The 27,416-nt window shown below is 46.1% G+C and overlaps 1 protein-coding gene across 1 annotated transcript in view; it reads left to right on the forward strand.

The window, feature by feature from the left end:
• LOC119110034 (PDF receptor) overlaps window positions 1-27,416 on the forward strand; it is a 143,504-nt gene that overhangs the window by 73,183 nt on the left and 42,905 nt on the right. Inside the window, exons 7-8 of the mRNA XM_037233779.1 lie at window positions 3,810-3,966; window positions 8,234-8,364. Of these exons, the coding sequence (XP_037089674.1) occupies window positions 3,810-3,966; window positions 8,234-8,364 (288 nt within the window). The remainder of the gene's footprint in view (window positions 1-3,809; window positions 3,967-8,233; window positions 8,365-27,416) is intronic.

Below are 27,416 nucleotides of genomic sequence, written 5' to 3' on the forward strand. Positions count from 1 at the left end.
AGCATCAAACGCAAATTGTGGCCTAGCCACAATTATGGGATCAGCCACGTAAGCAAGGGCTGTTACTTGTTCATAAAGGGCTTGAGGTTAAGGTCAAAGAGAAGGCCTCTTTGGTGACTAAACTGTTGCATCGATTTTCACAGTAACCACGCATGATGTGGCTTGCTTTTTTGGGACACCAACTCAATCTATCAAGTGGGAGCTGCTTCATGAAGCAATCAACCAGCCTTTAAGCTATGGCAAAGGTGTCAGCAAGATGTTAGCACACTCTCGAAATGGGTATCCTCAGTTATCTTACCAGCGAATTTTTTGGGCATTTTCAAAGAAACACACTGGACAATATCAAACGCATATTAGAAGGCACTGTGATTTGAAACATCTCTAGGATTCTGATACCAGCTTTTTGTTATTGGCCAGGCGTGACAAAGATTTCAATGGAATGTATCAGCCAACCTGAATCTTACTCAAAAGGCAGCGCTCCTGCTTTATTTGTGGCATCATCTGACAGGCAAGGGGTCTAAAACTAGAAATCTCACTGGACATAAAGCATTTACCTTGGTATGTTTAGTTTATCACGAAATGTTACAAATATCAACCCTTAAATTCAATTTCGCTCAGGTGCTATCCCAACAGAATATTATGAAATCTGGTCAATTTCCAGCGCCTGTCAAACACAAAAAAGAATACTTAGGAAGTACTTGAAACTTGGTAGAGGCATCCTTCATAGGCATATCATTTCGTGTTCCATAGTTTGGTTCTAAAAAAAAAACATTGATTGTCCTCTTTAGCAGTATCTTTGATATTTGACATGCCAATGTTTCAATGTGCAATATTGAAACAACAGAATGCCATGGGACACAAATTATTCACATAGATAAGACAATTCCTCGGGGAAAAACCAGGAGAATGGAGATATAGTTGAGCTTGGGTTCTCCTGGTTTTTCTCCGAGGAATAAGGCTGTTACTATTGTCTTATCTATGTGAATAATATTCCTTGCTAATGCAATGAACAATTCACTTAATTTTGATAATAGTTATTGACTAATTGGCTCACGCTTCCTGTTGACAGATTGAACTATGTTCTCTTTTGACATCCGTGTCGATATGTGCATTATACGGCCAAAGTTTTTTAATTTGACAAACTTGGCGTCACTCTGATTTTACTCACGCTTGATGAAGTATGGTCCTATATTTGCAAGTTGGGCACAAGACGTAGAACTCATTAATTGACAGCTACTGAAAATGTCACAGTAATACCTCGATTTTCTTTTTTTGATCACCGCGAATAGTGGACAGGAGCAAATTTCTGACCCCCCCCCCCCCCTTTCCCGATAGATGCCGGGTTGAAGGTGCGACAACACAACATGATGCGCAGCAATGCAACTCCATGCAAAGAAAATCTTGCAAGGCATTTCCTTTCGACACATTTATTCCTGTGCGGCAAACAAACTTTGACTGTAAGCTTTCGCAGAGACGCAAGTTATGTTCTTCAGTGTCAGCAAAGTCCTGCAGACAGTGAAGCCGGAGATGGCAAGGCCTCACGTATTTCGTCACCGGTGGTTGGTATGACGCCTCAGTGCGGGCGTCGGCGCGCCTGCCCTGATTGATCAGCCTATCAGATCGAGGTAACTCTGTATGCTGATTGAGCGGTGTAGCCGGCGACTGGTGCTTTCTGGAACAAACTCGCGGGTGGCGGATGATGAGTGAGGTGCCGTGATGTCAGGAAGCGTGATATCAATGCTGAAAGGCCATAAGTGTGGGAAAGTGATGGAACGGATATTCGAGTTCACTGGGGAACATACGTTTTAGTCGACGCCGCGCCGTTGTCACTTACATCACTTGAAATGGCCGTTTTGGTTCGGAATTAGAAGCCTGTCTTCAGAGCCTGTTGAGAGATCGACCACTTCATTTTGAAATGGAAATATACCTCGTGCGTCGTGTTGTTTGCATTTCAAGCGCTTCTCGTGGTTCTATGTTAAGGGAAATCCTCCACATGTGAAGATGTTGAAGCAAACACAAGATATGATAAAATAAGGTCACTTTTAACTATTGGTATACATTTTAGTGGAAAAATCTGCTCGAAAAAGCATAATTTCTCTGTTTAGTCAGTATGCTTTTCAAGGCGTTTTTGTATGATGGCGTCTTTGCATCTTCCACGGTATTGATTGAGAGCCAATTGACGGCTGTTATGCCTGGAAATCGCGCTCACGAACGCCAGATATGAAAGACTCGACAATTATATCTTTATTGCCCTTGATCGCCGCATGGCCAATGAAATGTCAGGATTTTAATGATCTTATGCTGGCGCCATGGATGTCTGGGTGGCCTTGACATAGTCTGTACGATATAGTTTGCACATCTTCGCGGGCGTGTAGCTCAGAGACCAGGCCGCCTTACGTCTCAAGAAGAGCAGAGCTGTAACCTGCACCAAATGATATTCAACATGGCTATTTCAGTTCAGTACCCGATGCAGATGCGAACAACTCCCTTTAATTTTAAGTCCATAGTGATTAATGATCCAACAGCAAATATCGCCCTCTTTCAGTTACGCCTGCAGCGCCCCTGTTGACACTTGTTCGCGCTGTTAGGGCTGCTGATCGTTTATTGAGCCCGGGAAACCGTCTTGGAACCAGCACTTCAGGAGGGCTAATAAACGTTCGGTGGTGACTCCGTAACAACAAGAAAATGATGTGGTTGCAACACGAACCGCCTGCGATTTCCCCGCCTCACCTAGCCCGTCGCAGCCCCCATTTTCGACACTAACTTCACTGTCTTGGCACTGACCAACACCTCGGACATGCGTCTATGCTGGTCACCGCTGGTGCAGTACAACCCGAGGCCGAAGGTAACCGGAAACCCTGACAGATCCAGGGACGCCGCCCCCCCCCCCCCCCCGCGCGCCCATCGGACCGTCCGAACCAGTCCGGTGGTCGCACGAGCGGGCCCGCTGCCGTAGCTGCAGCTTGTATAGAGGAAGCTGCGGGGAGTTAGGCTGGGACGCTCGAGGTGTGGAGCAAATAAGGCAGGGGCGTTGTGATGGCACAGAAGTCACCGCGGAAACAACAAACTAAGAGCATGTTAGATGTTATGTTCATGGCGTTTGCATGTTGCTGTACGGTGTATGACACCTGCGAATTTTTACTTACGTGCTGTACATTTGTATCGAGGCCGGTCTATTACGCACGCATCACTTATGTCTTATTTGGGTTGTCTCAAACTCGCTTGCTTCGCAGTAAGCTGCCAGATGTTTTAGTTACTACTTACCAGTTGTACTGACGACGATACAATGCTCCACACCCCTACATTTTGGTTTAGAATGATTGCTTGCTTGTAATCTGAAGGAGTCATTGGCAGGCTACATCAAAGCACTTAATTCTGTACGCCTTTCCTGTTGGACGCCTGAAAATCTGTACTGCATGTGTTTTCGTATGCAACATAATAACACATCTTGAAAAACATTTGTCCATCCTGAATCCTGCATGTTGGAAATTGAGACTTTGGACAGCGCTCAACTTAAGTTTATGGTCCACTCCAAAACAACGGCCGACCGAAAATCACAGGTGCGCCTCAAGCCCCTACGAACAAGCAACAAGAATTTCTGTGTCGACGAACTGTGTTCCAACTGTGTGTTTATCACGGTTACCGTCCTGGTTCCATCTGCGTCTCAGCTTTCAGCTGGTTAATTTGCTGTGGCGGTTTGGTTTTTAAGGGCGCGTCAGCATCGAGACTACGTTGTGCTCACCAGCTGATAAATTTAGTTATATTCGACGAACGTGCTAAGAACTGACGCGTTGTTCCCTCTTTTTCAGCCGGTTCTCTGCGAGACCTTCTACACGATGATCGAGTACGGAAGAACCAGCATGTTCATGTGGATGTTCATCGAGGGCCTGTATCTGAACAACCTGGTGTCAGTTCCATTTTTCCAAGGGCCTATCAGCTACACGCTCTACTACCTGCTCGGCTGGGGTAAGATTCGTGAATTCATACTTGGTAACTCTACAGCGCTCTTCCACTGTTCAAACCAGGCTCCTTTAGATTTGTTGCCATGACGCACGTTACGACCGTACGCTTTTATATTAGATGGAAAGGCTAGGGTTCTCTCGATTATGATGCAAGGTGTATTTGCTGATGGTTATCGACCTTGGATACTCGAGGAGATATAGACTTACAAACACTATCAGGCAGATATTGATCGACTTCCGGGTCACTCAGGATCGAGTGACTCAGGATAAACACATTTCGAAACATCGAGCATTGACAACATTTCCAATGCTGATGCAATAACGGAGTCAGGGCCGCTCTTGTTTGCGTCATGGTCTCTTTAGACTGAGGTTATCACGCGTTCGGGCGGCCGGCTGAATACATTTCGCCCGGTTGGGGGTCAATTTGACTCCCTGAGATCTCATAAACTAAAAAAGCTAGAGACGCCAAATTCACAGGGTGTATTAGTCTTTACATGAATTGACTTTTGATGAAGATTGAGATTTCTAGGTCTTGACATTCGGGTCAAATAGGGTCAAACAAGGCCAAACTCTAGGCTGGTGTCCAAAGTGCCCCCAGAACGTAGACATCTGTTCTAAGCAAAAGATAGCTGCTGCTCATTGAAGGCCAGTGACCCTGTTTGATCTTTCGAAGGTCATGGTCATCGAAATCATACAAGTCTGCCTTGAGTTTTGCATCTGAATAAGCGTCAAGATTACTCTAAGCATTTTTTCCCCGAAAATAATATGTTGACCTCGGCCATTTTGGGTCAGTGACCTATTCTAGCCTCTAAAAAGTCAATGGAAGATATATGATGCGGTTCCTGTTATCAATAAATTCGAAATGAGCACCAGAAACTACCGCATCAATCAAGTTCTAGACTAATGCAACGGTTGGTTTTGACCTTGGTCTGATCGTCACACCTGACCCTGGAGCAATAAAATTTGTTCCTTCAGCTGTTATGTTGCTTACGAAGCCATCTAAGAGATGTATGGCTTCGTCTAACGCTCCGTTGTTGTATCAGATTGAACGATTCCCTGGAAATTGCCTTCGCTGAATCCATGGCCTTGCTTTGATCCGCCATAGGACAGCGATCTTACAAGGTACATCTTAGCTGATGGTTCCAAACGATCCGCTATTCAGATTTCTACAGCCATGAAAGAAAGAAATTAGCGCGGCTGCGCCGCTCCGTTTGGAAACTATTCCGGAAAAACCTTCGGGGTCGAATTGACCCCACCCGAGCGCGCATTGTGACCAGATGTCTTTCAAGTGACCGTTGAAACAGCATCTGAGTCAAACACTTCCCGCAACAGATCGGTGCGAAAGTAATACTCAGATTGCCTGCTGCACAGTCCACAACGGATTCGGACCCGTGCTCGACTGAGCTGATGGGCTCGGACTCAGAGTCAAGTAAGGCGGAAATGATGGATTCGGACTCAAGACGCTATGATTGGGACCCAGAACCGGGCCCCGACTTCGAACCGAGACGAACTGGGGTGCATAGCTATAAATAGGTGCGTTCGTTTCTCCTTTCCGGTCGGCCTACCGCCGCGCGATCGACGGCGGGCTGTCGCGGTGCCTTTGATGGTGCCGCGGGAGGGAGGTGGGACCCTGACCAACCCCCACCTTAGTTAGTTGATAGCCCTGCACTGCCACGTCGTACAGCTCGCTCTAGACCGCAGGATTTACACGATACACGCGCGGTTCTCTGCAAGCTGTAAAGCCCATTCTACACGGAAGATTTAATGGACCGTGACACCGCGAGCGGGCCCGTTTCGTTGGCTTTCAGCAATCTGGGTTTGCTACGGCTTGCACGTGTCATGATATTTATGTTTGTAGGAATATTTTTGTCACTGTCAGCATAATTCAGTATGCATCTCGATGTTTTCTCAACATTAACGGTCCGTAACATGCACATAAATTTGAGATTCATCAACAATCGAAACTCCTGCGCCACGCCGCAGTTGTCAGCTTTCATACGTGTAGTAGGAATGATCTTACAGCACATGCATCGCGTAGCTGTAGACCGCAGCTTGCGCCCGTTCCCTTTTTTGGGTCAGCCTATCGCCGTACGGTCGCCACTCCAGCCACTTTCACCGAGGTACAGGCTGCCAAAGGTCAAGTTAGAACCGAACCTGCAGCACGTAGACATATCTTGGCATTCGACCACCTCGATTCGAACGTTTCAGTGTATGCGCTTTTTCGGAAAGGCTATCGGAGAAGTATGGATGGGTTTGCCGATTATTAGTTTGAAAATCATACGTTACTTGACTCAGCCATGTCCTAGAAGTTACTGATGCAACACGCAGATAGTGCTGTGCTCTCAGAAAGCCGAAGGAAGTCATGCATCGGAACAGGCGGAACATCGAGCGATATCTACGATGCTTTCAGTCGCGTTCATTTCCAAGCCATGCGAAAACTAGTAATCGATATGTACATATTCTCCAGAAAACGTTGGTTTTTATGAGGTAAATTGTAAGCCTTGCAAGTGGTGATTTGTTGTATGTAAAAATTACAGGACATCGACGGGCGCACTTCATGTATTGTTGGTTCTCTGACTTTGCTACCAATACCGATAGATAAATGAATAATTGCGTTTTGTATACGCTGCGCTCCCCAGATCAATACCTATGTTTTTTGTTTAGTTTTTTTTTTAGTTTGCGTCCTACATCGATAAGCAAATAGCTGTATTTCAGCGCGTGGTAGCACGTCAATAGCTGACGCTACTATTCCATAGACGCAAGACCATCTTTTCGCCAGCATTGCCAGAGACGCAATCATGAGGTAAAGGCCCCAATTTCCCCGTAATTGGCACGCGACATGCCATGCCTTTATCAGCGCTGCTTTTTCTTTTGAGCAAAGCACTCGCGCGGACAAAAACGTGGATCGCGTATTGCAGCTTGATGGCTGCGTTATACATGTGTCCTGGAAATGCCACGGCGGCGAGGTTAGCGTTTATTATTGAAATAGGCTGAGAACCGAACAATGCACCGATTCTCTGAAACCCAATTCTAGACTCGGAAAACAGTATTATTTCGTCATCTTGAAGATGCCACTTGCTTCCATAAGTTTCCTTTTGGCCTGTAGTTCATCAATTTCACATGCTTGTTTTTAGCCCATTGGCTCGCATGAATTACATTTTCATTGATATACTCCGTGAGATGAGCTTTGCATTTTTTAGAGGGACCTTGCCCTGCCCCTCCCCTCCTATCTTTGTCCTGGCCCTTTCCCCGTAAGGAATCCCCAAATCTGCACAAACGCTAAAACACGGCAGAGCACGCTGTGCTGCTGGGGAATCTGGTCATCGGTCTTCCCCACAGTTTGTGATTATGATTATGGTTACGATTATTACAAGACACCGTTTGCGTCCGACCCCGCTAGTTCAGCCCGTGAAATGCTTGTCATTCCCCACTGACGGCTGGATCGCTTCAACGCGTTTCAAGACAGCAGCGAGGCGTCCGATGGACGTCAACGCCAGAAGGTGGTGTCAACAGCCATTGTCCACGGCAGCCAGCTGATCCCATTCGCGGGCCCGTCAGCTGATTGGGCTCGGACCGACCGGGTAAAAGAAATGAAGCTGAAAGCCCACATGAGACGCGCCTTCGGTACAAAAAGATCAGAAACTCGCTCGTTCTAGGAACCGTGCATTGGGAGAGCTCTTCCGATGAGACATGTACCTTGAATGTTTCTTTAGAACTGCTTGGAACGCAACCAAGTTAGCTGGATTACCTGAGCCTTTCTCGGCACTGTGGTAGGGAGGAATATACAAACATATACATTGACCAGTCGTCCTCATGTTTTTCATTGTCATCACCAAAGTGGAAGAATGGGAGCCTATGTCACGAACCCTAGAGTCACATACAACAGTGCCACTGTGATTTTCTGATTTGCTTGCCCGTGTTTTCACGGCTGATGTCGATGCAAATTGCAGTTTTCTCTTAGCCTGCCAGAGCCGTGTGCGCTTGTGTCCACCCACCCACGTTGCCGTCCCTTGCTTTCACCCGATGCACAACATTTGTCTTTTGTTTGCTAGCCCCAGCTATCAGTTTGTAATCGCAGTGTTGGTATCACGAGCGAGGCTGGCAGTCTCATCCAGGGCTTAGGACGGGCGGGTCCTCATACCCGCAGTCACAATAACCAACACCTGCATGCACCTCTTCTCATCCATGGCACCAGTTGACGGGGACGCACCGCCGCCGAGCCGGACGCCACCCGCACGGCCTCTGACCGTTGTCGCCCGGTCGTCCTGCAGGTCTCCCCATGCTGATGACGGCGCTGTGGGCGCTGGTCACTGCCATCTACCACCAGACGCAGTGCTGGTGGGGCTACAGCTTCACGCCCTTCTACTGGGTCCTGGAGGGACCGCGCTTTACGGTCATCGCGGTAAGAGGCGAAGCTGCTGTCAGGAGCTGTGCGCATCTCATCGTGTCTGTCGTTGTTTTGCTTGCGTGCAGGACAAGTGGACAAGTGTCTCTTCAAGAAAGAGGTCAAGTGTCCCTTTAAGGAAATGCGGAGAAGTGTCCGCTCAAGCAAAAGTGGCCAGGTATTTCTTCAAGGAAAAGTGCGGCTTGCGATGGTCAATGCGACATAAGCTCTCCTTGCGGCATCGATAAATTTTTTACATTTTAGTTCTCCGGTTGTTAGGCTGACAATATGATAGTCTACAGATAGACAGGCTACTTTTGATAATTCAGTAACCTTTTCGGGGCGAATCGAGGCCAATGAATTATGGTGGTCTTGCACAACCTTACATCAGCCGTCGGACACGTTCTGCTTATGCATTTCAGGACACGTGCATGTCTGCGTCGTTAGGGCCGTCCTATGTTCTGGAAAGCGCGATTTCAGTTTTTACCTCATGTTTCAAGCAAGCAGCAGCTCCCTAGGTCGACCTGGTATGCAGTGCACGCTGTCTTCCCCCCGGACTTATTTTCGAGCGCGTTTTAAAGTTTTTTGTGTCCACAGTTATTGTGATCGGGCGACCTGGCAAGGCCAATGTGCAACCAACCCACTGATTGCAGCAGCGGCCACGGGTGTCGATTTGTATTCTATCGTGAGAGCCCTGTCCCCCCATGTTGAGTTGCCCCCCTCCCTCCCCCCAATGTTGGTTCGCTCCGCCCCCCCCCCCAATGTTTTTAGCTGGAGTACTACAAAAATGTGGGTGCAAAATGATCATAACGCAAGAACTATCCTCGTTGATCTTTCTGCGAAGTGGCGTCTCGTACTACTCTCGTAACAAAAAGTCATGGTTGTTCTCACCACAAGATACAAATCGCACCAGCTGAGCGGATAAACGATGCAATAAATTCAATAATGAATACAAAAATAAAAAAGATAAAGACAAAAATAAATTTAATAAATTAACACACCTAGCGCCATAAGACACGCAATGCTTTGTGAGGTTAAAGTGAAAAGCTCTGGAATACGAGGATGACCTGAGTCCCTCATGGCTAACCCCGTCCCCATCCCCCACGACCAAAATGTGCGCCCCCTGCCATGACCCCCATAGAAGAGCGTCATTGGCGCCCTAAGATGGCATCTTAAAGGGCGCCGTCACGTGCCGATCAGAAGAGACGCGTGCGTCCAGTGCCTGCTCCCTGGATCCAGCCCTGCATGACTTCTATACTGCTTAGATTAAGGACTTTTATAAATTACACAAAGCGTAATTTATATGGGCGTTATATGGGCCTAATTTATTGCGCTCCATCAAAATAAAGTGGGTTAAACCCGAAAAAATGGGATGTAGGTTGTCGGGCCTTCATTCGCCCCCTCCCCTAGTAATCTACCACAACTGACACCGCTGGCAGTAGCTGCTGCACACCAAACTCGATATCTAGCCCGACCCATATCAGGGCGCGCGGCAAAGGCTGCGTGGCAAGCTCATCCCCAACTGACGCTGACGGTGGAGAGATTGCGTCAACCAAAGCTGCGGCTGTGAATGCTATACGGTGCCCCGCTGGAAACGTGCGCGAAGCCTACTTGACTTTGGGTGCCTGTAGGTGTGTCCACGGGATTAACATGCGCGCTTGCGATCACTGCTTACTTTGCTGTCTTCTTCTTAGGACTCCAAGGAGGACCTTTTCAATCCGATTAGGGTTTTGACGTCCTTCAAATATGCAACGGCAATGCTTATCTTTGCCATTATCACACTCGTCCTACGCCATGTCAGGCGTCTTAAAGATGTCCTCAAACCCGTTATTGAGCATGACTGTCAACTAAAGGATCAGACACTACAGAGCGTTTGTAAACATCCTCAACATCTCAGATGTTGCGTTATGGAGGTGTGCGCTGCGTGCGTGTGGAGCTGCTTTACCGAAAAAAGGTAGTAGACTTGTTGGTTTTGCTATTTATCGCAACGTCTCACTTAGATCTAGGTCGTTCGCGCGGTGAGCAGAAGGATGAAACAGCGGTGCAATAATGCACATACTGCATAACGAAACAGCTTGCAGCGTATGGCAAAGTTCACAATGACCACATACCAGGGCTACAGCAAACATAAGCGAGCAAACTCTCGTGTGCAAAATCTGCTACTCAGAAAAGCAGTCCCAGTGCTTCAATGCGGAAGGTCGATGTAGCGCTTGTTTTATCGGTAGAAGTGCACATGTCGAAGGTGACACAGGAGAGCATGTTCGCCCCAATCGCCCAGCGTTCTATCGTAAAACGTTAGTGAATTTATTTAGACGTGAAGATAACTGCCAATACATATTTCGGTCGTAAACAGCAGTTAAAAACTTTCTGTTCGTCATCGAAATGGGACTGGACCACTGGAACGCGCACTCTGCGTTCTGATCTCTTACGGCACTTGCTTATTTTGTTGAAGGAAGTGTTCCACATTTAAATGGTGTTTTAAACTGCAAGAACTGTTTTGAAGACCTTCCAGTGCAGTTCACAGCCTTGCCGTTCTTAAGACCTAAACCCTTCTAGTCTCTGATCTACATGCCCGCGAAACGGGGCGTATTTCGGGGAGAGTATTTGAAAGCCATCTTGGCATTCATGGCGTCATAATAACGCCATTCAAATCATGTCATTTCACAAGACATGCGGCGATCAAGACGGAGAAAAATATGCTGGTCGAGTTTTTCATATCTGGCGTTCGTGAGCACGATTTCCAGATATAGCGGCTGTCAATTGGCTCCCAATCATTGTTGTGCAAGGTGCGATGACGTGATCAAACAATGGTGTATCTAGGGGCATATTTACAAAGCAGAGAAGTTGTGGCGTGTAGGGCAGTCTTTTCCACTTTAAATTATACCAACAGGTATAAGTGAGCTTGTTTCATCACATCTGATGCTTACTTCAATATCTTCAAATGTGAAACATCCCCTTTGAGCTTACCTGCATTTCACAGGCAGTGCCAAGACATCCTTTCATATCATTTTTGGCAGCTGTCGTCATTTCAGCTAGCTAAAGCGATGTCAGATTCGTAGTTTCAGCGTCAAATACATCTTACCATTAGTTTCAGTTTTCCAGAGAACTTAGCTGATTTTTACGACCCGTGCGGTAGCGTCTGTTAATAACGTCGGTTCAGCCACGATTACTCAGTCTATTTGATGACAAAAATTTGATACAATTTGAGTGCTGGAGAAAAAAGCAATAAGCTTAAGGCATCGAGAACAAAATTTGATAAACTGAAACCTGATGCGCATCGATTCAGTTTTCCTTCCGGGGAAGGCAAATTTTGCGAACATTTTAGGGCGACCAGGTTACGAAATGTGTATGGTGTGTTCGAGGCACGCGTTTTTGTCATGAATAAATCAGTGGGAGTGCTGGTATTTTGTACGGGAACCAAGTGGTTCTGTAATTTGCAAAATATATATTCTCGAGCAAAGAACTGATAGCTTGCATCAAGACCTGGAGACATCAGGTAGCGCAGTGCGGCACATTACCAACAAATTACCAGAATAGTTGGTGTATGTCCTCTGTCCAAACATCAGGGCTGACATTGTAACTGATTCATTGATCAACACAGACGTTCGTAAATGCGCTAATCACTGTTACGGACATCTAAAAAAATTGATCATCGTGGAATTGGCCATTTTTTAAACTCAACTCAAATGAACAGCCTGATAAGACCGTAGTATTAGCCTTATTCCCCGGAAAACCGGGAGGATGGAGATATAGTTTGGTTGATGTTTCGATTAAGGCATGCTGCCGAAATATCAACCAGCTTATATCTCCATTCTCCTGGTTTTTTCCGAGCAATAATGCTAATACTACTGTCTTATCTATGTGAATAACGTTCCTCGCCAATGCACGGAACAACTTACAAATGAACAGCTTTCGGACACAATGCCCACTGGCAAATCGGAATCGGTTTGAATGCAAGTCCGAAATTGTCCAACTCTGACGTCACTAGCTTCCACTGGCTAGATGTGTCCAACTCTGACGTCACTAGCTTCCACTGGCTAGATGTGTCCAACTCTGACGTCACTAGCTTCCACTGGCTAGATGTGTCCAACTCTGACGTCACTAGCTTCCACTGGCTAGATGTGTCCAACTCTGACGTCACTAGCTTCCACTGGCTAGATGTGTCCAACTCTGACGTCACTAGCTTCCACTGGCTAGATGTCCTCATGGGGAAGATTTCCTTTACCCGGTCCACACGCCGCCCGCGGGGTCTTGGCTGTAACTACCCGCTGTCCAATCCTTAACGGCCCTGCCCACTAGTTACTTACCCATTGACCATTTTCAATGTTTAATTATAAATAATAAAAAGTTAGAAAACCACAAGCTTCGAAAAAGATTCACTATTTTTGCATCGATGATCAGATATGGCGTGTCAATTCAAAATTGTGACGTTATATTATGGCAAAAAACATGACCTACAGTATTGTACGCCGTTACTGGAATTGTCGAACCGATATTTCTCGAAGTCCTTACCCATACCCGTACCCGTAGACGTACCCATAGTGTCTCCCAAATCTGCACTTAATGCGACCCATTTCGTAACCATCAACCATTTCGTAACGACGCCCCTGGGTTCACGCTGCTTGTGAGAAACTCTTCTGCTGATCATGGTCTCGCCGTCTGCCATTTCTGAGTTCAAATGTCACTCGCCCCCCATAGGCTGCCACTGCGAAACTGTTGAGCCACGTGCTTTCAACATCCTGTGGGCGACTCCTGTTCACTTACATTTAGCACAAGTTCGTTCACCCGAGGGAGCCGCCGAGTCCAGAGGGCAAGCCCGCTCGCACGGCATCGCACTCACCCCACGCGATCAATGCATCTCGACTGTCTTATATAACTCAGGTGACCCTTGGTGCAAAATGAAATGTGGGAACATTCCCGAGCCTGGCATTAATGTTTACTGCAGTGGGACTTCAAAAACCTGCGCTTCTACTCTGCAATGCATGCGGTCATCATCGCAACCTCTCCACCTTTTTGTTCGTTCGTAATTGAAAGGGCATGCTAGATAGTATGGTTAAGTTGGTCAAGCTTTTGCAAGTTCATCCCCCGCGACTCATGACTGGATCTGAATTGTCTCGCATGTGCATTAGTTACAAAAGTGTGGCAGCTCCCTTGGTTGGCTGGTTGGGAAACAAGCCGCGGCACCCCCAGCTAGGAACAGGAAGCAAACATAAAGAAGCAGGCGAAGAGGTCGCGCAGACCCGAAGGAATTGTTTTATGCAAAAGGCAAGGACAAATCGTACATGAGAGGGCTTAAAGTAGTCATTAGCCAAAGTCAGCTAATGACAGCCCGTTAGAACCACCCAGTAAGCTACAACCACTCATTCACAGTGTTAGTAAGGGTTGTACAGTCGCACAAGTCGGAGCGGCAATTAACTGGTCATTTTCGTGCTGGGTTTTGAGCTGGATGTCCAGAGAGTCCACCCAGCTAAGCGGAGCTTGTTACTGGAAGAACTCCTGAAGCCAGCGCCATGAATTTGGGTACTTGTGCATGGCTTTAACTATATGAGAACGTGATTATGGGGCATGAAGGAGGTTAAATATGAAGTGCGTGCGCAAAAACATACGTGCAGCGCAAAAAAATTGCAATATCTTTAAATATGTTCGTTACGTTAATACGTATTCACAGAATGCTTGCGGATGATGTCCTTAATGATGGTTGTTGCTGCAGAGGTATCAGTTATTTTTGGAAAATATAAAGCCATAACGTCGTTCCACATCTTAGGGCCAATGCAAGACATTGCAAATAGTCTACAATTGCGATTAGAGAAAAGTTGGTCTAAATGTTTTACTCGCCTTACATTAATTTCATTTGATTCGTAGAGCGTATATATTAAATCGAATGAGGCAGGAAGCTGTGAAGTTAGAAATTCGTGTATCACAATTAACATTTGGGATTTAGCGATATCCGATAATTTCACAATTTTGTATCGTTTAAAGGCTGGCTCGGAGCTTTGTGGAGGATGGACATTTTCTACCAGACGCATAGCCCTTTTTGTAAAACTACTAGCCGATCTAGTTGGGAAGCATAATTTACACCCCAAATCGAGCAGCAGTAATTTAAATGACGAAGAATTAAGGTGTTATAGAGTAGATATGACGTTGTTTTATCAATGAAGTACCTAAGCCCACTTTTTGTTCCAATGTTTCTACTTAGCATGCTTGCAACAAAATTAATGTGGCGCGTACATTTAAGCGATTTGTCAATAAGCACACCAAGGTACCTGATTTTTTTTTTCTCTTTGGTAGGTGAATTGTTAATTTGCACATTTAGCTGGAAATGCGAATAAAGGGTAGTGTAATTCTGTGTAAATCTTTTTGATACGTTCAGTGAAAGGAAATTAGCACGAAACCAGGAAGTCATTAGGAGTAAAAGCCTACTGACATTGTTTTGAAGTTGTACAATATTTCTATTTTTGAAAATAATTGCAGCATCATCAGCGCAAGAGAGGCAAATTATGTTGCTGCTTAATTTAGGTAAGTCATTTATGTACACTAAGAAAAGAATTGGGCCGAGAATTGATCCTTGGGGTACACCCACCGGTACGTCTTTGAATGATGAAAGATTATTCCTGATTTTTACACATTGAGTTCTGCTAGACAAATAAGACGCACTGATTTAAGGAGGTTTTCGTCGAATACCATGTTTAGTAAGTTTACTTGGAAGCAGATTTTTGTTAACAGTGTCAAATGCTTTGCTAAAAATGTATACATTAAGGCGATCTTCGGAATTGTTTGCCTCAGGGGTTGTTTCCTCCTGCCTAAAAGACCTCGAATCGCCCCTTTTGACAACTTAGGCTACTACATTACCAACGCCAGCCTGTATCCCATTCCCGACACGTTGGTTCCCACCGACACGGAACTAGGAATGTAGAAGCTGGGAACATAGAAAACAAGAACAGGGAGATGACTAAGAGGGGCCTGCGCCACGAGCGATTCGCGCGCCTGCACCTGTGTTGACGGAGGCGTGACTATCGACAACAGCTATCGGCGACGAACGCGGCCGCCTCGCTCGAAAAGCAAGCGTGCGTCAGTCCGCCTTATCCGGCCGATACCGTCGCAGACAGACGTGAAGCCGGCGTGCACCGCTGATGTGGCGGGGGGGGGGGGGGGACGGATGCCGAGCCTGCGGTGTGCGGGGAGAGCGGGTGGGGCGGGAAGGACTCTGACCTCACAGCCGCAGACCGGGGGGCGGCTCTACCTTGTCATGCTCGCCGGGACGCTGGGGGATGCTCCCACGTGTGGGAGCGAGAGCTGACGGGCGCCACTTTGTGTGTGTGTGTGTGTGTGTGTGTGTGTGTGTGTGTGTGTGTGTGTATTGCGTCGCCGCCATCATTTGCGAAAGTGTGCGTTGTTAGTGTGCTCACGGAAAGCGCGGAAAGCTGCGTAAGTTACATGCGGTATATGCCTGTAAACTACCACGTTCCTGTACCTTGACAACTGATCCCAAAGTGGACAATGATTTACGTCAGGTAGGAAACATTGTGTGCAGAAATGTTTCACGAGTGTCCATTGCACGCAGTGCATGTAAGTATTTAAAAGTTAAAAGTAGAAGTAGAAATATTCAAAAGTAAAAGTAAAAGTTTCATCAACAAGTAAACATTTGAACAAAATGCTGGAGACCCTCAGCGATGCAATAGTAAGGCCTGGATTCTTCACGATCTGCTACGGTTTTGGTGGTATTTTGGACAACGCCATCGTTTAGAAGCGGCTCCAACGTGCAACAATTGAAAAGGGCGAAAATCCTAGCAGCCTTGACCCATACAGTTGTGCATGTCGTGAACCTCAGACTGGTACCCGATTTTGAAATTTTGTGAACACTTCTCCTGCTCACACAACGCGTAAGCAGTCATTTCGGGTTGCTTGGATGCACAGATGAGCTCTTATGTTGTTGTTCTATGCTCGAAATAGCTGATGTTCAATATACCAAGCACCACTAGCAAAAAAATGTATTTTGTGTTGTGGCACCGACCCCAGCATAACACAGCAGGGCACGAAACATGCGTTTAAGTCGAGATGTGTGGGTACAAGAGGCATTGGTAAGTGAGCCTAAGGGCACTCTTCGTAGGTCCTGTTCCGCGCTATAAAAACACGGCGGAGACCTTTGAGGAAATGACACTACAAACGGCGTGTAAGTGCATAGGGCATGCTATAACCTGTGCCAGATCCGGTCATCTCCACGCCATTCATGCATGTGCTCATATTTTATTACTCTGTAGGGAATAACTCACATGATCGACCATCCGCCACGCATAACATCACATATTACACATTGCTTGTCAATCCTCATATGGCAATGTGCCGCCCAAGCGGGTGTTCCTTGCCAGCCATGTGCAAGCCATGGCGGTGGCTCAAGAAAATGTGTAGCGGCAGGGTCGCGCTGGATGCACATATGCTTGATGGCGCATCATAGATGCATAAATGGGGGCATAAATAAATACATCGAATAGGGAACGATGGTATTGCCGTTGTCGCGTGACCAACACCACAGTCACCGAAGGTACAAGAAGTAGATTATTTCTCGAAAGACATTATGAACGTCTTGAGAATAGTAAACATCTTTAACATTTTTTTGGGGGGGGGACATCATTGAACAAAAAAGGCAGTCACCTGTTCATGAATCGACTGTGCTTAAGGTTGCTTAAAATGGGTAGGATGACACTTTGTGTTATACACTGTCCTCCGCCAGCTCTAGATAGCTTGCATCGATCATCCTCGTTGAGTCTTTATTTTTAGAGGTTTAGTGAACCCCAGCCGTTTTTGCATAAGTCTGGCTTAGGCATGTGTATGTAATTTTAATGAACGTACCCAGCCTATGGTTAAAACCCAGTTTTACATAACTTCACCACGTACATCTCCCAAAGATTTTGGAGCCTTGTAAAAATGTTGCGCTCAAACGCAAGCCTGGCTAAAGGTACTGAAGCTACCAAAATAGTTGACAAAGTGTATATCTCGAGGAGGGGCTGGAAGAAACTGGTCCCAAACGCAGCTTTCCTACAATAAGCATGTCCTGAACAACTGAAACATCGTTACGTTTCTGCTCTTGTACGTGCTCCGTGTCTGTGTGGACTTCAACGCTATCGAAATGAAAGCATCAGCGGTGACTGGGTTCTAAAGGCACAAAGTCGTACAAGGTTGGCATCATGCACACAGGTTTGGCGCCCATTGCGCTTTCTCTGAAATCAAAAGTATATCCTACTTGCACGAAGTACATGTGCGGTATACATATATATATATATATATATATATATATATATATATATATATATATATATATATATATATATGCGCGATGTAAACCTATGTATATATGCGTGATTAATTGTACTAGGATTTATCAGTTATGTACAAATGTATGCCATATATATATATATATATATATATATATATATATATATATATATATATATATATATATATATATATATATATATATATATATATATATATATATATATATATATATATATAATGCCACTAGACCGTCAATACCCATGTCGAATGAGCAGTAGACGTGTGCAATCGAATGAAGGGCATCAGCTGTAAAATGGTAAAGACTCGCAGGCAAAGTGGACAAACCAAGGTAAACTAAGGCAACCCGACCCGACGGTTTTCTTTGGTGAAAAGGGTGCGTTTATCAGCCGGCATCAACGTTTCTTATGCGTGTGACGTAAATGCCATCGCTATATGACCTTTAGGTAATACCCCCGCCGCTTAGACGTGTGGGTTTAGTTTTGCAATTTAGTTTTGCAATTTTAGTTTTGCAATGCACAATGACGCTCCGGCCGTGCGTTTTGATTTATGTAGAGGTATTAGATGCCGATGACCTCAGGTATATTTTGGTAAAACATCACTGCATTTTTCTATGCAACGAACACAATCAGGTTTGACGTAGATTATACTACGGACAACAGGCTATGAATGTTTTTAGGCTAAATTGCGGAAGTGATATGTTTAAGTTCTTAAAAGGGAATGCTCCACATTTGAAGATATTGAGGTGAGCATCGGTTCAGGATGGAAAAGCTGACTTGTAATTATTGGAATGCATCCAAAAGCAAAATACTGTTTGAGATAGCAACATTTTACTATCTAGTAAATATGTTCCATAATGCGTCATTGTTTGACTGCGTTAGGGAACGTTTTCATGACGCCAGAGTTGCTGCCAGGCTGGTGGCGTCTGAAGCGGAAGAGCGGACTCACGTGTGATGCTTCAATTTCGCAAGAGGTGCCTTGTTGCCTGATCCGCGTGTGCTCAACCCTAATATCGATACGTGCGCGTATTTTAGCAAATTCTCGTCGTTTTCTTGCATATTTGTCATTGCTTTACTTGTATTAGCATGCTTGGCTTTGGTGTTTATCATAATGGTGGTAGTTAACCCTATGGTGTCAACCTTGCGTTATTGGGTTCACAGTCTCCTTTCCGTCACAACTAGTGCCTAAATAGTGTCCTAGTGTCTAGTGTCCAAAACTAGTGTCCAAAATACTATATTGTGTAGCACAAAATGTGGTTTGTGTTCGAAACTTGCTCATACCGCATAAAGTTCGTTGAAGGCCAACTGCTGTCCGTTAGTGCTACGATTCGTGCCGACATACGCCAAACACGAATAACACATTGATCATATTTTTCTCGACCTTGAGCACAAAAAGCCACCGAGGGGCGAAATTCGTGTGATGTTTTCATGATGTCATGTATATCTGGGTGACCCTCAAGTAAGCTGCGCGAAAAGCCTGCACAAGCTCGAGCGTGTCAGGCTCAGAAACCATAGGGTGAAGTCTTAGAAAGTGGATGGATGTAAATTGCGTTAAGTGATCCTCAGAATGGCCATCTCCGTAGAAACCTGCCATGTAGAGCGGTGCCTACTTTAAGCTGTTTATGCTTACAACAGTGGCTGTTTTACTTCGCAAAAGCGTTCACTGGTTCAAATAGTATCCCGTGTTTAATGTTTTATTGATTCAGCTCCGAAGGCTGGGGTCGAACTGTATCCACCAAAACCTCCAAGCGATATCGGCATTGGTTTGTCGTCAGGGTTAGCAAAATAGTCGTAGCTTTCCCTCCACATAAATTTTTGTTTCAGCATCGTACATGTACTTTTATTCCGTAATTGTGATACTTAATGATTTGGTTCCGTGGGGCCGAACACACCGTAAAATTAATTAGGATATGATGACGAAAGGAAAAGGTCTCAGAGTATACTGAACGGGCTATTTTGAAAGGTCTGATGCAAACCGTTAAGTTTCACCCCTGCTTATCTCATTTTCAGTGGATTCTAGACAACTGCGGCTGTAGAACGCGGTCGGCCTGAATTAGGTACCAATCGTAGTAACGAGAGGGCGAAAAAGGTATTTAGTTTCTTTCTTGTTATCGTCAAAGGCGGAAGGTCTTTGTTGTCTTCGAGAAAGGTATTTAGTTAACTTGTTGACGTCATGGGAGAATTGTAGGGTACACAACGATTCGGGCGTGAATAACGTACAAATCGAAAGGTGCGCATGTGCCTTTATTCGCGTTATGAAGCTGGCCACGGGTGTCTGAAATAAATTGCGTCATTTCACACTCTGGAAACCTATAAATTTACCTGTCACCGCATCAGGGCAACTCGTCTTCATCACACTGCAGCCGCCATTTTCTCTCGAGTTCACAGCTCGTTTGCCGACGATAAGTTTGGCTGGGGTATCAGATCTCAAATGGCCGTAAGTGATGTAGTGGGCCGACCATAAACTTGAAATTTGAAAGTCTTGAGCTGAATTCTCGATCGGTGCACGTTTTGCTGGCGAGGCACGACTGACTCGTCCTCGCACGGATGAGCCTGCCCGGCACTTGCGTGGTGAAGTCATCCCGCTGGTACAAACCCGGGGGCACCGGAAGTCGTCTGCGTCATACTGGCCGCTGGCGTGCCACCCACCACTCGGCACGTTCTTCCTTGCTTTCTTAGCACTCGGGTGACGTCACCGCAGGAGCTTGTCTGCGAATGCGAAGCTGTTTACCGAGAAATTACGTCAGGTGTGCCACTTGGGCGAACGTGAGCTTTGCGGCCTCAGCGCTGTTGACCTTCGACGACGGTCATGCTGGGGGTAATCGGCTGAGTGGTATTTACCGCGGCGTTATCCGCACGAAGGCTGCTTGTTTGCCGTTCTGAACATGGGCACGACTATCGGCCCACTTCGCCGGCATCGGCTTGATTCACAGGCGTGCTGTATGTATGGGCTTGGGCAGGACTAATGGCTCCGACCTTGGCGTACAACATTGCACGGCATGTGACAGACGTTTTGTGGAGCTCACGGAAGGAGCGATCTTAGAAATGCACTGAAAAATGTGCCCTCAGCAACAGCTTGCTTGCCTCCCACCCAGAAAAATGTGGGACGTTGAAATGGGGTGGCCTACCTTTATAGCGATTTAAGACCTCGCTGAGATTTAGAAACTCGAGCCATCGAAACACAGTATAGTGATTTAAATATGGATGCTTTTCAGACTTCAATGTATTTAAGTGAACTGCAATGTATTTTGGTGAGCTTCAATGTATCTTAGTTTCTTAAACAAAATAAAAACGATGCTTTTATTTTTACGGTGCTTATGAAATACATCGCATTCCATGAGGTGCGTGGGCAGATTTGAGGTAAGGAGGTAGAACCCAATTCTCGAAGCGATAAATATATTTTGGCGTGCTACAGGCGCGCAGGATGTCTTGCATTGTGCATAACAACATTGCATGTTTCTAATCTAGCTATTTTACGTTCATTTTTCATATTTTATTGCCAAAATTTGTTGGTGCATATTGTTGCGTGTCAGAATTCGGTAAGGGGGGCACGTGCCATCGGTACTCACCTCGGATACACTCCTATGTTCGAATAGGTTTTTGCGATGCGTCACTTTTCAATGCCTTGCCACTGCCAAATGCTACCAATCATACATTTGTATCTGCGTTACTGCATCTGTACATCCTCTGGTATTCCACACCATCGATGTCTTTCATTACTCGCTTGATGACTACTAACACACAACATGAACCTTCAGAAGTCCGGCCAGCACTCCTGTCTGTATACAGCAAATGACTGTGCAGCGATTAAATTTTCCGCACCCATTCGATGAACAGAGTAAAAAAATGTTGAGATCTTCACGACGTGGCGTCACAACTTCAGACTTCGTAATACATACGGAGCAGAACATGAGCAATCGTATTGGCAAAAGCGCGTACCGACTCCCGCGTGCAGTCGTGAAAAAAGCATTGGATCCACGTGTTTTAAGGCATGTTTAAGCACACACACACAGCAATATAAAGTAAGTCTTGCTGCGCTTGACAGCGCTGGCACAATGACGTGGAAGAACTGCAGGCGAGCTATATACTTATTTGCATGATCGATGTCAAACGCGTGATGGCAGAGATGACGCTGGCTGGTCGAACGTTCGGTGAAATCGTCATAGTCTTTCATCTTCAAAATTGCAAAAAGGGTCTGGTTACGGTGAGATGGGGTTGTAACAGCTTATACGGGTCAAGATATACAACAATTCACCACCCGTGGTTGGCATGGATGCTATCGTTCAGGCCTGGTTGAGGCTGCATGTCGCATTTGTCACATGTCGGGTGGATAATTTTTTTTTAAACTACGTTGTGGAGACGTACCGTGACAGCGCTGAACAAAACACAAACTGTGCTCTACTCAAACGATGATGCCCTCTCGTGTTCGCCATTTAGTCGTGCCAGTAGCAACGGTAAAAGTGTGAGCTTTTCGTAACTACCCAATGTCGGGGACGTCCATGACATTGAATGCGTCAGCATGACGTCATACCTTCGTCGCAGAGTTGCGTGAAAGAACCACACTGAAAAATATATTCGTACTCGTGTGTGTAATATGGAGAAAATGTGGCTATAAAGGGACTCGTAAAAGCACCACCATTGTCATGAAGCCTATATTAAGATGTTATTTATACCAGCGCAAGGTAAATGGGACCATTTGCTTATGCCGGAGTCATGTCAGGCTAAACGAAAGTCGCACACAGAGGGCAGAAATGAAGGCGCCACGCAGTACCGGCTATGCAAAGCCGCTACTAGCCATACAGCGGGAATTATGGCAGACGTTTCATGGCCATACAAGGCGCGTGACTACGTGGTGGAGCAAGGACGTGACTGTAACGTGAAACACGCACTGAAGCAACCGGATGATGCAACGGAATTTAAATTACTGCGAAAAGCTTTGTACCTACACTGGCATCAGCCAATCGAAGACCACTAACGTGGACAACACAAAGGCGATACCTTTCAGTATGCAATGCATTTATCCGCGTAAATGTTCTTAATTTCCAAGCGATATTTAAGGTATGCGCTCTGAGCAATGGATGAAAATATAAGGTACCAAATAAACATAATGTCTCGTTGTGGGTCAGTTGTATTTGGGGTTTTCTGCCAGTTTCATTTTTTCAAGAACTTATTACGTTATTTTAAGACCGAAATGGGAAGGGGGCGCCGGAGGACGGTGCCGCACCGGACTGAAGTGGTTCTCAACAGGCTGAATTCACCATCTAGTTGGACGTGCAGATACAGCACGAAAGAAACTAAAGTCACCACCTAACTGGCTAGAGAGGGATCCCGCCCAAAGGATACCTTGCTCCCTGCCAGGCACGAACGACTTTTGAACGGTAAGCAAATGGAGAAACTACGTCTGAGCCTAGACGCCGTCCGGCCGACCATGGCGAGTCGGTAACTCGTAGCAGCCAGGTGGGAGCGAATCTAGCTGAGACAAGCAAGAACAGAGAAGCGGCACCCCATACGTTCACAGTTCCCTGCAGTGACTAGTTCCAGCAGGGCTGAAAAGGTGTATTTCTGTCACCGACGAAATTTGGAATCGTCTGGGTTGTCACCTAGAGTCAAATCTTTCAGAAACCGCGGCAATATATATATATATATATATATATATATATATATATATATATATATATATATATATTAATGCAATGCACCATAAAAAGCAAAGACAACTCAAATGCAATGCGGCATAGCCATTAAATGTTTTCGCTTCCGGAGTTCATTTGCACTTAAGTCTCATTTGCTGTCCATCAAACACTGAATGAAGGTTGAGACTAACGTAACATAATTATCAGATAAAGGCGTACTTAACATAACCGACCTGAAGGCGTATGGTTTCCTATGCACTTGGGGGGGGGGGGGCGGGACTATACCTCCTAACCAGGGATGCAGTTTCCTATTTTTAGTAACTGCTTTCATGCATTATTTTTCATTTATCATCAGTTGGTGCTGAGCCCACAAACACTATTTTTGAGAAACTACATGACTGCTGTCAGCTGCCAATCTGGGAGAAAGCTTTCAAGTACATCCTGAAGGCAGGCTCAGACATTTTTTCCTGCACCCCCCCCCCTTCCTCTCTAATCCCTCACCCCCATGTATTTTGCAAAACTGCATCCCTTTAGCCCTACATTTGCCGATGACATGGTTCTACAAGCACCTGAAACAATATCACTTTTTTGTGATGTCATCGTGCAATCAGCTGAGAGCGTTGGCGACCTTCATTACCTTGGCATGATCATTGCCGGTGCAGAACTCGCACTTCCTGACACGATACCAATTATTTAGAGAAAGCCAATACAGTATTGATATCAACCGATGTAAACGACATTTTTGAAGATGTCTAGCGCCTTCACTTAGCTTTATATGCAATGTGATGACAACTAAAAACGTTCTTATTTCATGCCTGTCCACCGAGCAGTGCCCTAAGTCCGAAGTGCAATGGGCAATGTGAGAGGCCTACACAAGAGATACTCGGCCTCTTGCTTCACAGTCGCTGTTCCTCTGAGTAACAGGAAGCCTCGGATGAATCCTTGACACGTGTCACTCCAACTACCTCCGTTTACCTATGAAGCTACAGCTCAGGTATCCACAAACAACAATCCTAGATCGACAGGGTTTTTTGACGCTTTTACCTTAGACAACTGACGATTAGCTATGTTCTTCTAGCCAGTCAGCTTCTCACGACATGAATACAACAAACAGCATCCCACAGCCGCCTTGCACTGAACCCAACGCATTACCGCGTGGCGAGCAATCAAGCCCATCTGTCTCAAATGGCACGACGCTTTAAAACGCCGCGTAACAAACTGATCACGTTCGTCGCAAGATGTTGTGGCCAGGCAAGATTCTTACGGCTAGTAATAAGCCTAGTTATGTAGTATTTTATACTGGTAAGTATGTGAAGTGAATCTTGGGTACAAAAATCTATGAAAAACACTGATCTGAGCGGCATTGAAAAGGCAATGCGTCACCACCGTTTTGTGACGTCACCACCAATATAGTATAGTATGTAGTATGTCATTGTCACCTGCTAAAACTATATTGATTAAAGCTACTAGGCTTGGCAACATTTTATGGCCCAACGTGCTTGTACAGCGAAACGTCACCGTTTCGACATGTGCTCACGCTGCAAACGTTAGCAAGTACAGACCAATAGTAAGCTTTGAGTTCCGTCGAGCTGGATAATCTGTTGTACTATGGTCTCGTCTGTTGAAATTTGTTTCATTTTTGCAATTTTGTCACCAATCGACTCGCAAAAGTGTCAGTTTCTGTCATCGATCACATCCGGTAAATCAGAAGCTTTTTTCACCGCTGAGCGTCAGCGGGCAGCTGCCGTCAACAGCTGAGTGAAGAGCTGCCGTCGACAGCTGCCGTCGACGGCCTGAGTGAAGAGACTGGCGGAACCTGCGTGTGTCAAACCAGTCGGGTGTCACGCCTCGACACTAAGTGACGTGCTTCGAGCGTTTTGCTGGAAGCTGTCTATTGGTCTGCGTGATCCAAGGGCGCGGCCAACGGCAGCCAGCCATTTCCGATGCTCCGCTTCAAGATTCGAATGTGTCTGGCAGGGCGGCCTCCGGCAAACGGCATTGTGTGTGAGCGCATTGAAAATTGGACAAAATGTACGGCACACCAAGATATGACAGAGCTGCGGGTACGCCGTGGGCGTAGAAGTGCAGACTCAATTGGCGGCGGAGTCCGGTGAAGATGACTGAAGTCGTGGTGGCTCACGCTGAGTCGAGTCTCTCCACGGATTAAACCCACTTTTCTCTCGGATTGGAGGAATGGACTGTAAAGTTAAGTGGGAGCTGGGGTCCCACAGCTGAATACAAACCTGTTTTCTGATGTGTACAAACATTTCTAAAGAAAATAGCGAGTTAGAGGATATGCCATTCCCGCCTGCTTTGCTGCCTGAAAAGATGACTCCGTTGGTACCAACAGCACCACCACTAACTCGTTGACTCGTGTCTCAATACTACGCAATGGATCTCAGTTGATATTTTTAAGCTGTTGAAAACTCGCGAACCACTCGGACACTTTCATTGTGCAATACTGTTGCATGGGTTGCACGCTGCATGTGGTACGTCGCAGACTCGAGACATCGAACGCAAAACATTTAGTTGTGGTCCCCGCTTGCTATGCTGCGCGCAAGCCGGCGTCGTTGGTGTAGGTATAGCACCACCTTCAGCCACATAACATTGATTTTTTCTCAGTGGTGCTCTATGTGCCCTCATAAGGTTTTGTAAGTTCTCAGCGTCTTTGCCAGCTATCGCTCCCCTGCGTGTGGGGACGTTATGCCCGTCATTGCTCCGGCGGTGCTCATGTTTTCTATGGGTCAACCATTTCACAGCTTGCTTCCATATATGCATATATAAAAAGTGTGCGCTACTTAAGGCCAAAGCATGATCGCCCCTCGCGCGCGCTGCGGCCGACACTGCACGGACGGGCGTGAGTTTATGTCTTGAATGGTCACGAAGGTTGAACCCACCGTGTGAGGTAATTTCACGGGAGACCGTATAGCTGCCTTTGCTGTACATCTTGCTCAGGTGCACACACATACACTCGGACAAACACTTAATTTAGTTATGCGGAAGATGCTCACACAAGAAAAGAATTTCATCTAGTATTAATCCAGAAATGGAACACAATATACTTCGTTTAACTGTGAGTAAAAGGTCTTCACTGCCTGATAACAAAAACAAACAAGATATGAATTCGTCTGCAGTTTTGTATTTCCGCTCTCGTTAAGTAAACCTTTGAAACTCCCGACTATGGGATCTACAAACTCCAACAAGGTACGTCTTGCCTGAACACGAAACCATCCAACCAACGGCGCGGCAGGACTTACTGGCGACAAACTGTCAAACCAACTCGGCTAGACTATGCTGCCGTTGCCAGAAGCACTCACGTCATGTCAAGTGCTCTCCAGTGCGACGCAGCCATGCTTTCGCAAGCGGCTCGGCGCCGTATTTGAACACGACGAAGGCGTAGCGGTCCGGCAGAGCCGCCGCTGACACGCTCCTCTGAGTTCTGTTTTCAGCTTTCCAGTTCGAGGATCAGCGCTGCAACGTGCCGCCATGGGCCAATCATGACCGGTTCATGGTCCGGCAACGGCTGAAATTAAAGTGGGCGTCGTGGTCGGAAATTCCTTCTAAAGTACAGCTAATGCGAGAGTACAGAACGGATTGACATCGCCTCAAGGCAGAGGATCCTCGTGACAGATTCTGCGCCACAAACCACGGCTACTTGCGAAACATATTCCCTTCAAACCTCACCGGCTGCTGAGGCGGTGGCCGCTGGTTTACCCTCCCTAATGATAATTCCGTGGTTTCCAGCTGGCTAGTAAAACTAAAGTTGTGTTTTTGGCTCATGAGATGCAGTGACATATTTATAACACGATAACGCAGCTTTGGGCTCGGCAGTGTTCGATGAGAGCTGACTGGTGCCCTGAATAAGAGTTTTATTACGAGGTTGATCAGAGTCCCTCAACGGCCCTCGCACATGCTGAGTGCATCGCAACTTAAAATTACATATACCTGTGGATCTTCATATTTTCAATATTTGGATTAAAGACAAGCGCCTCGTGACAGCTTGGCATCGAAGAATAACAGCAGTGTATCTTATCATCGGCTGTTTTATAGGCCATTGTACATATCGTACTACTCAATGTAGCTTTCTTGGCGGTATGTGCGTCACTTCTCGTCTGCCTCAAAAAGTGTGGATTTCGAAAGTCATAAA

The sequence above is a fragment of the Pollicipes pollicipes genome, unplaced genomic scaffold (assembly GCF_011947565.3).
Source record: "Pollicipes pollicipes isolate AB1234 unplaced genomic scaffold, Ppol_2.1 Scaffold_7231;HRSCAF=8579_pilon_pilon_pilon, whole genome shotgun sequence".
Lineage (NCBI taxonomy): Eukaryota > Metazoa > Arthropoda > Thecostraca > Pollicipedomorpha > Pollicipedidae > Pollicipes > Pollicipes pollicipes.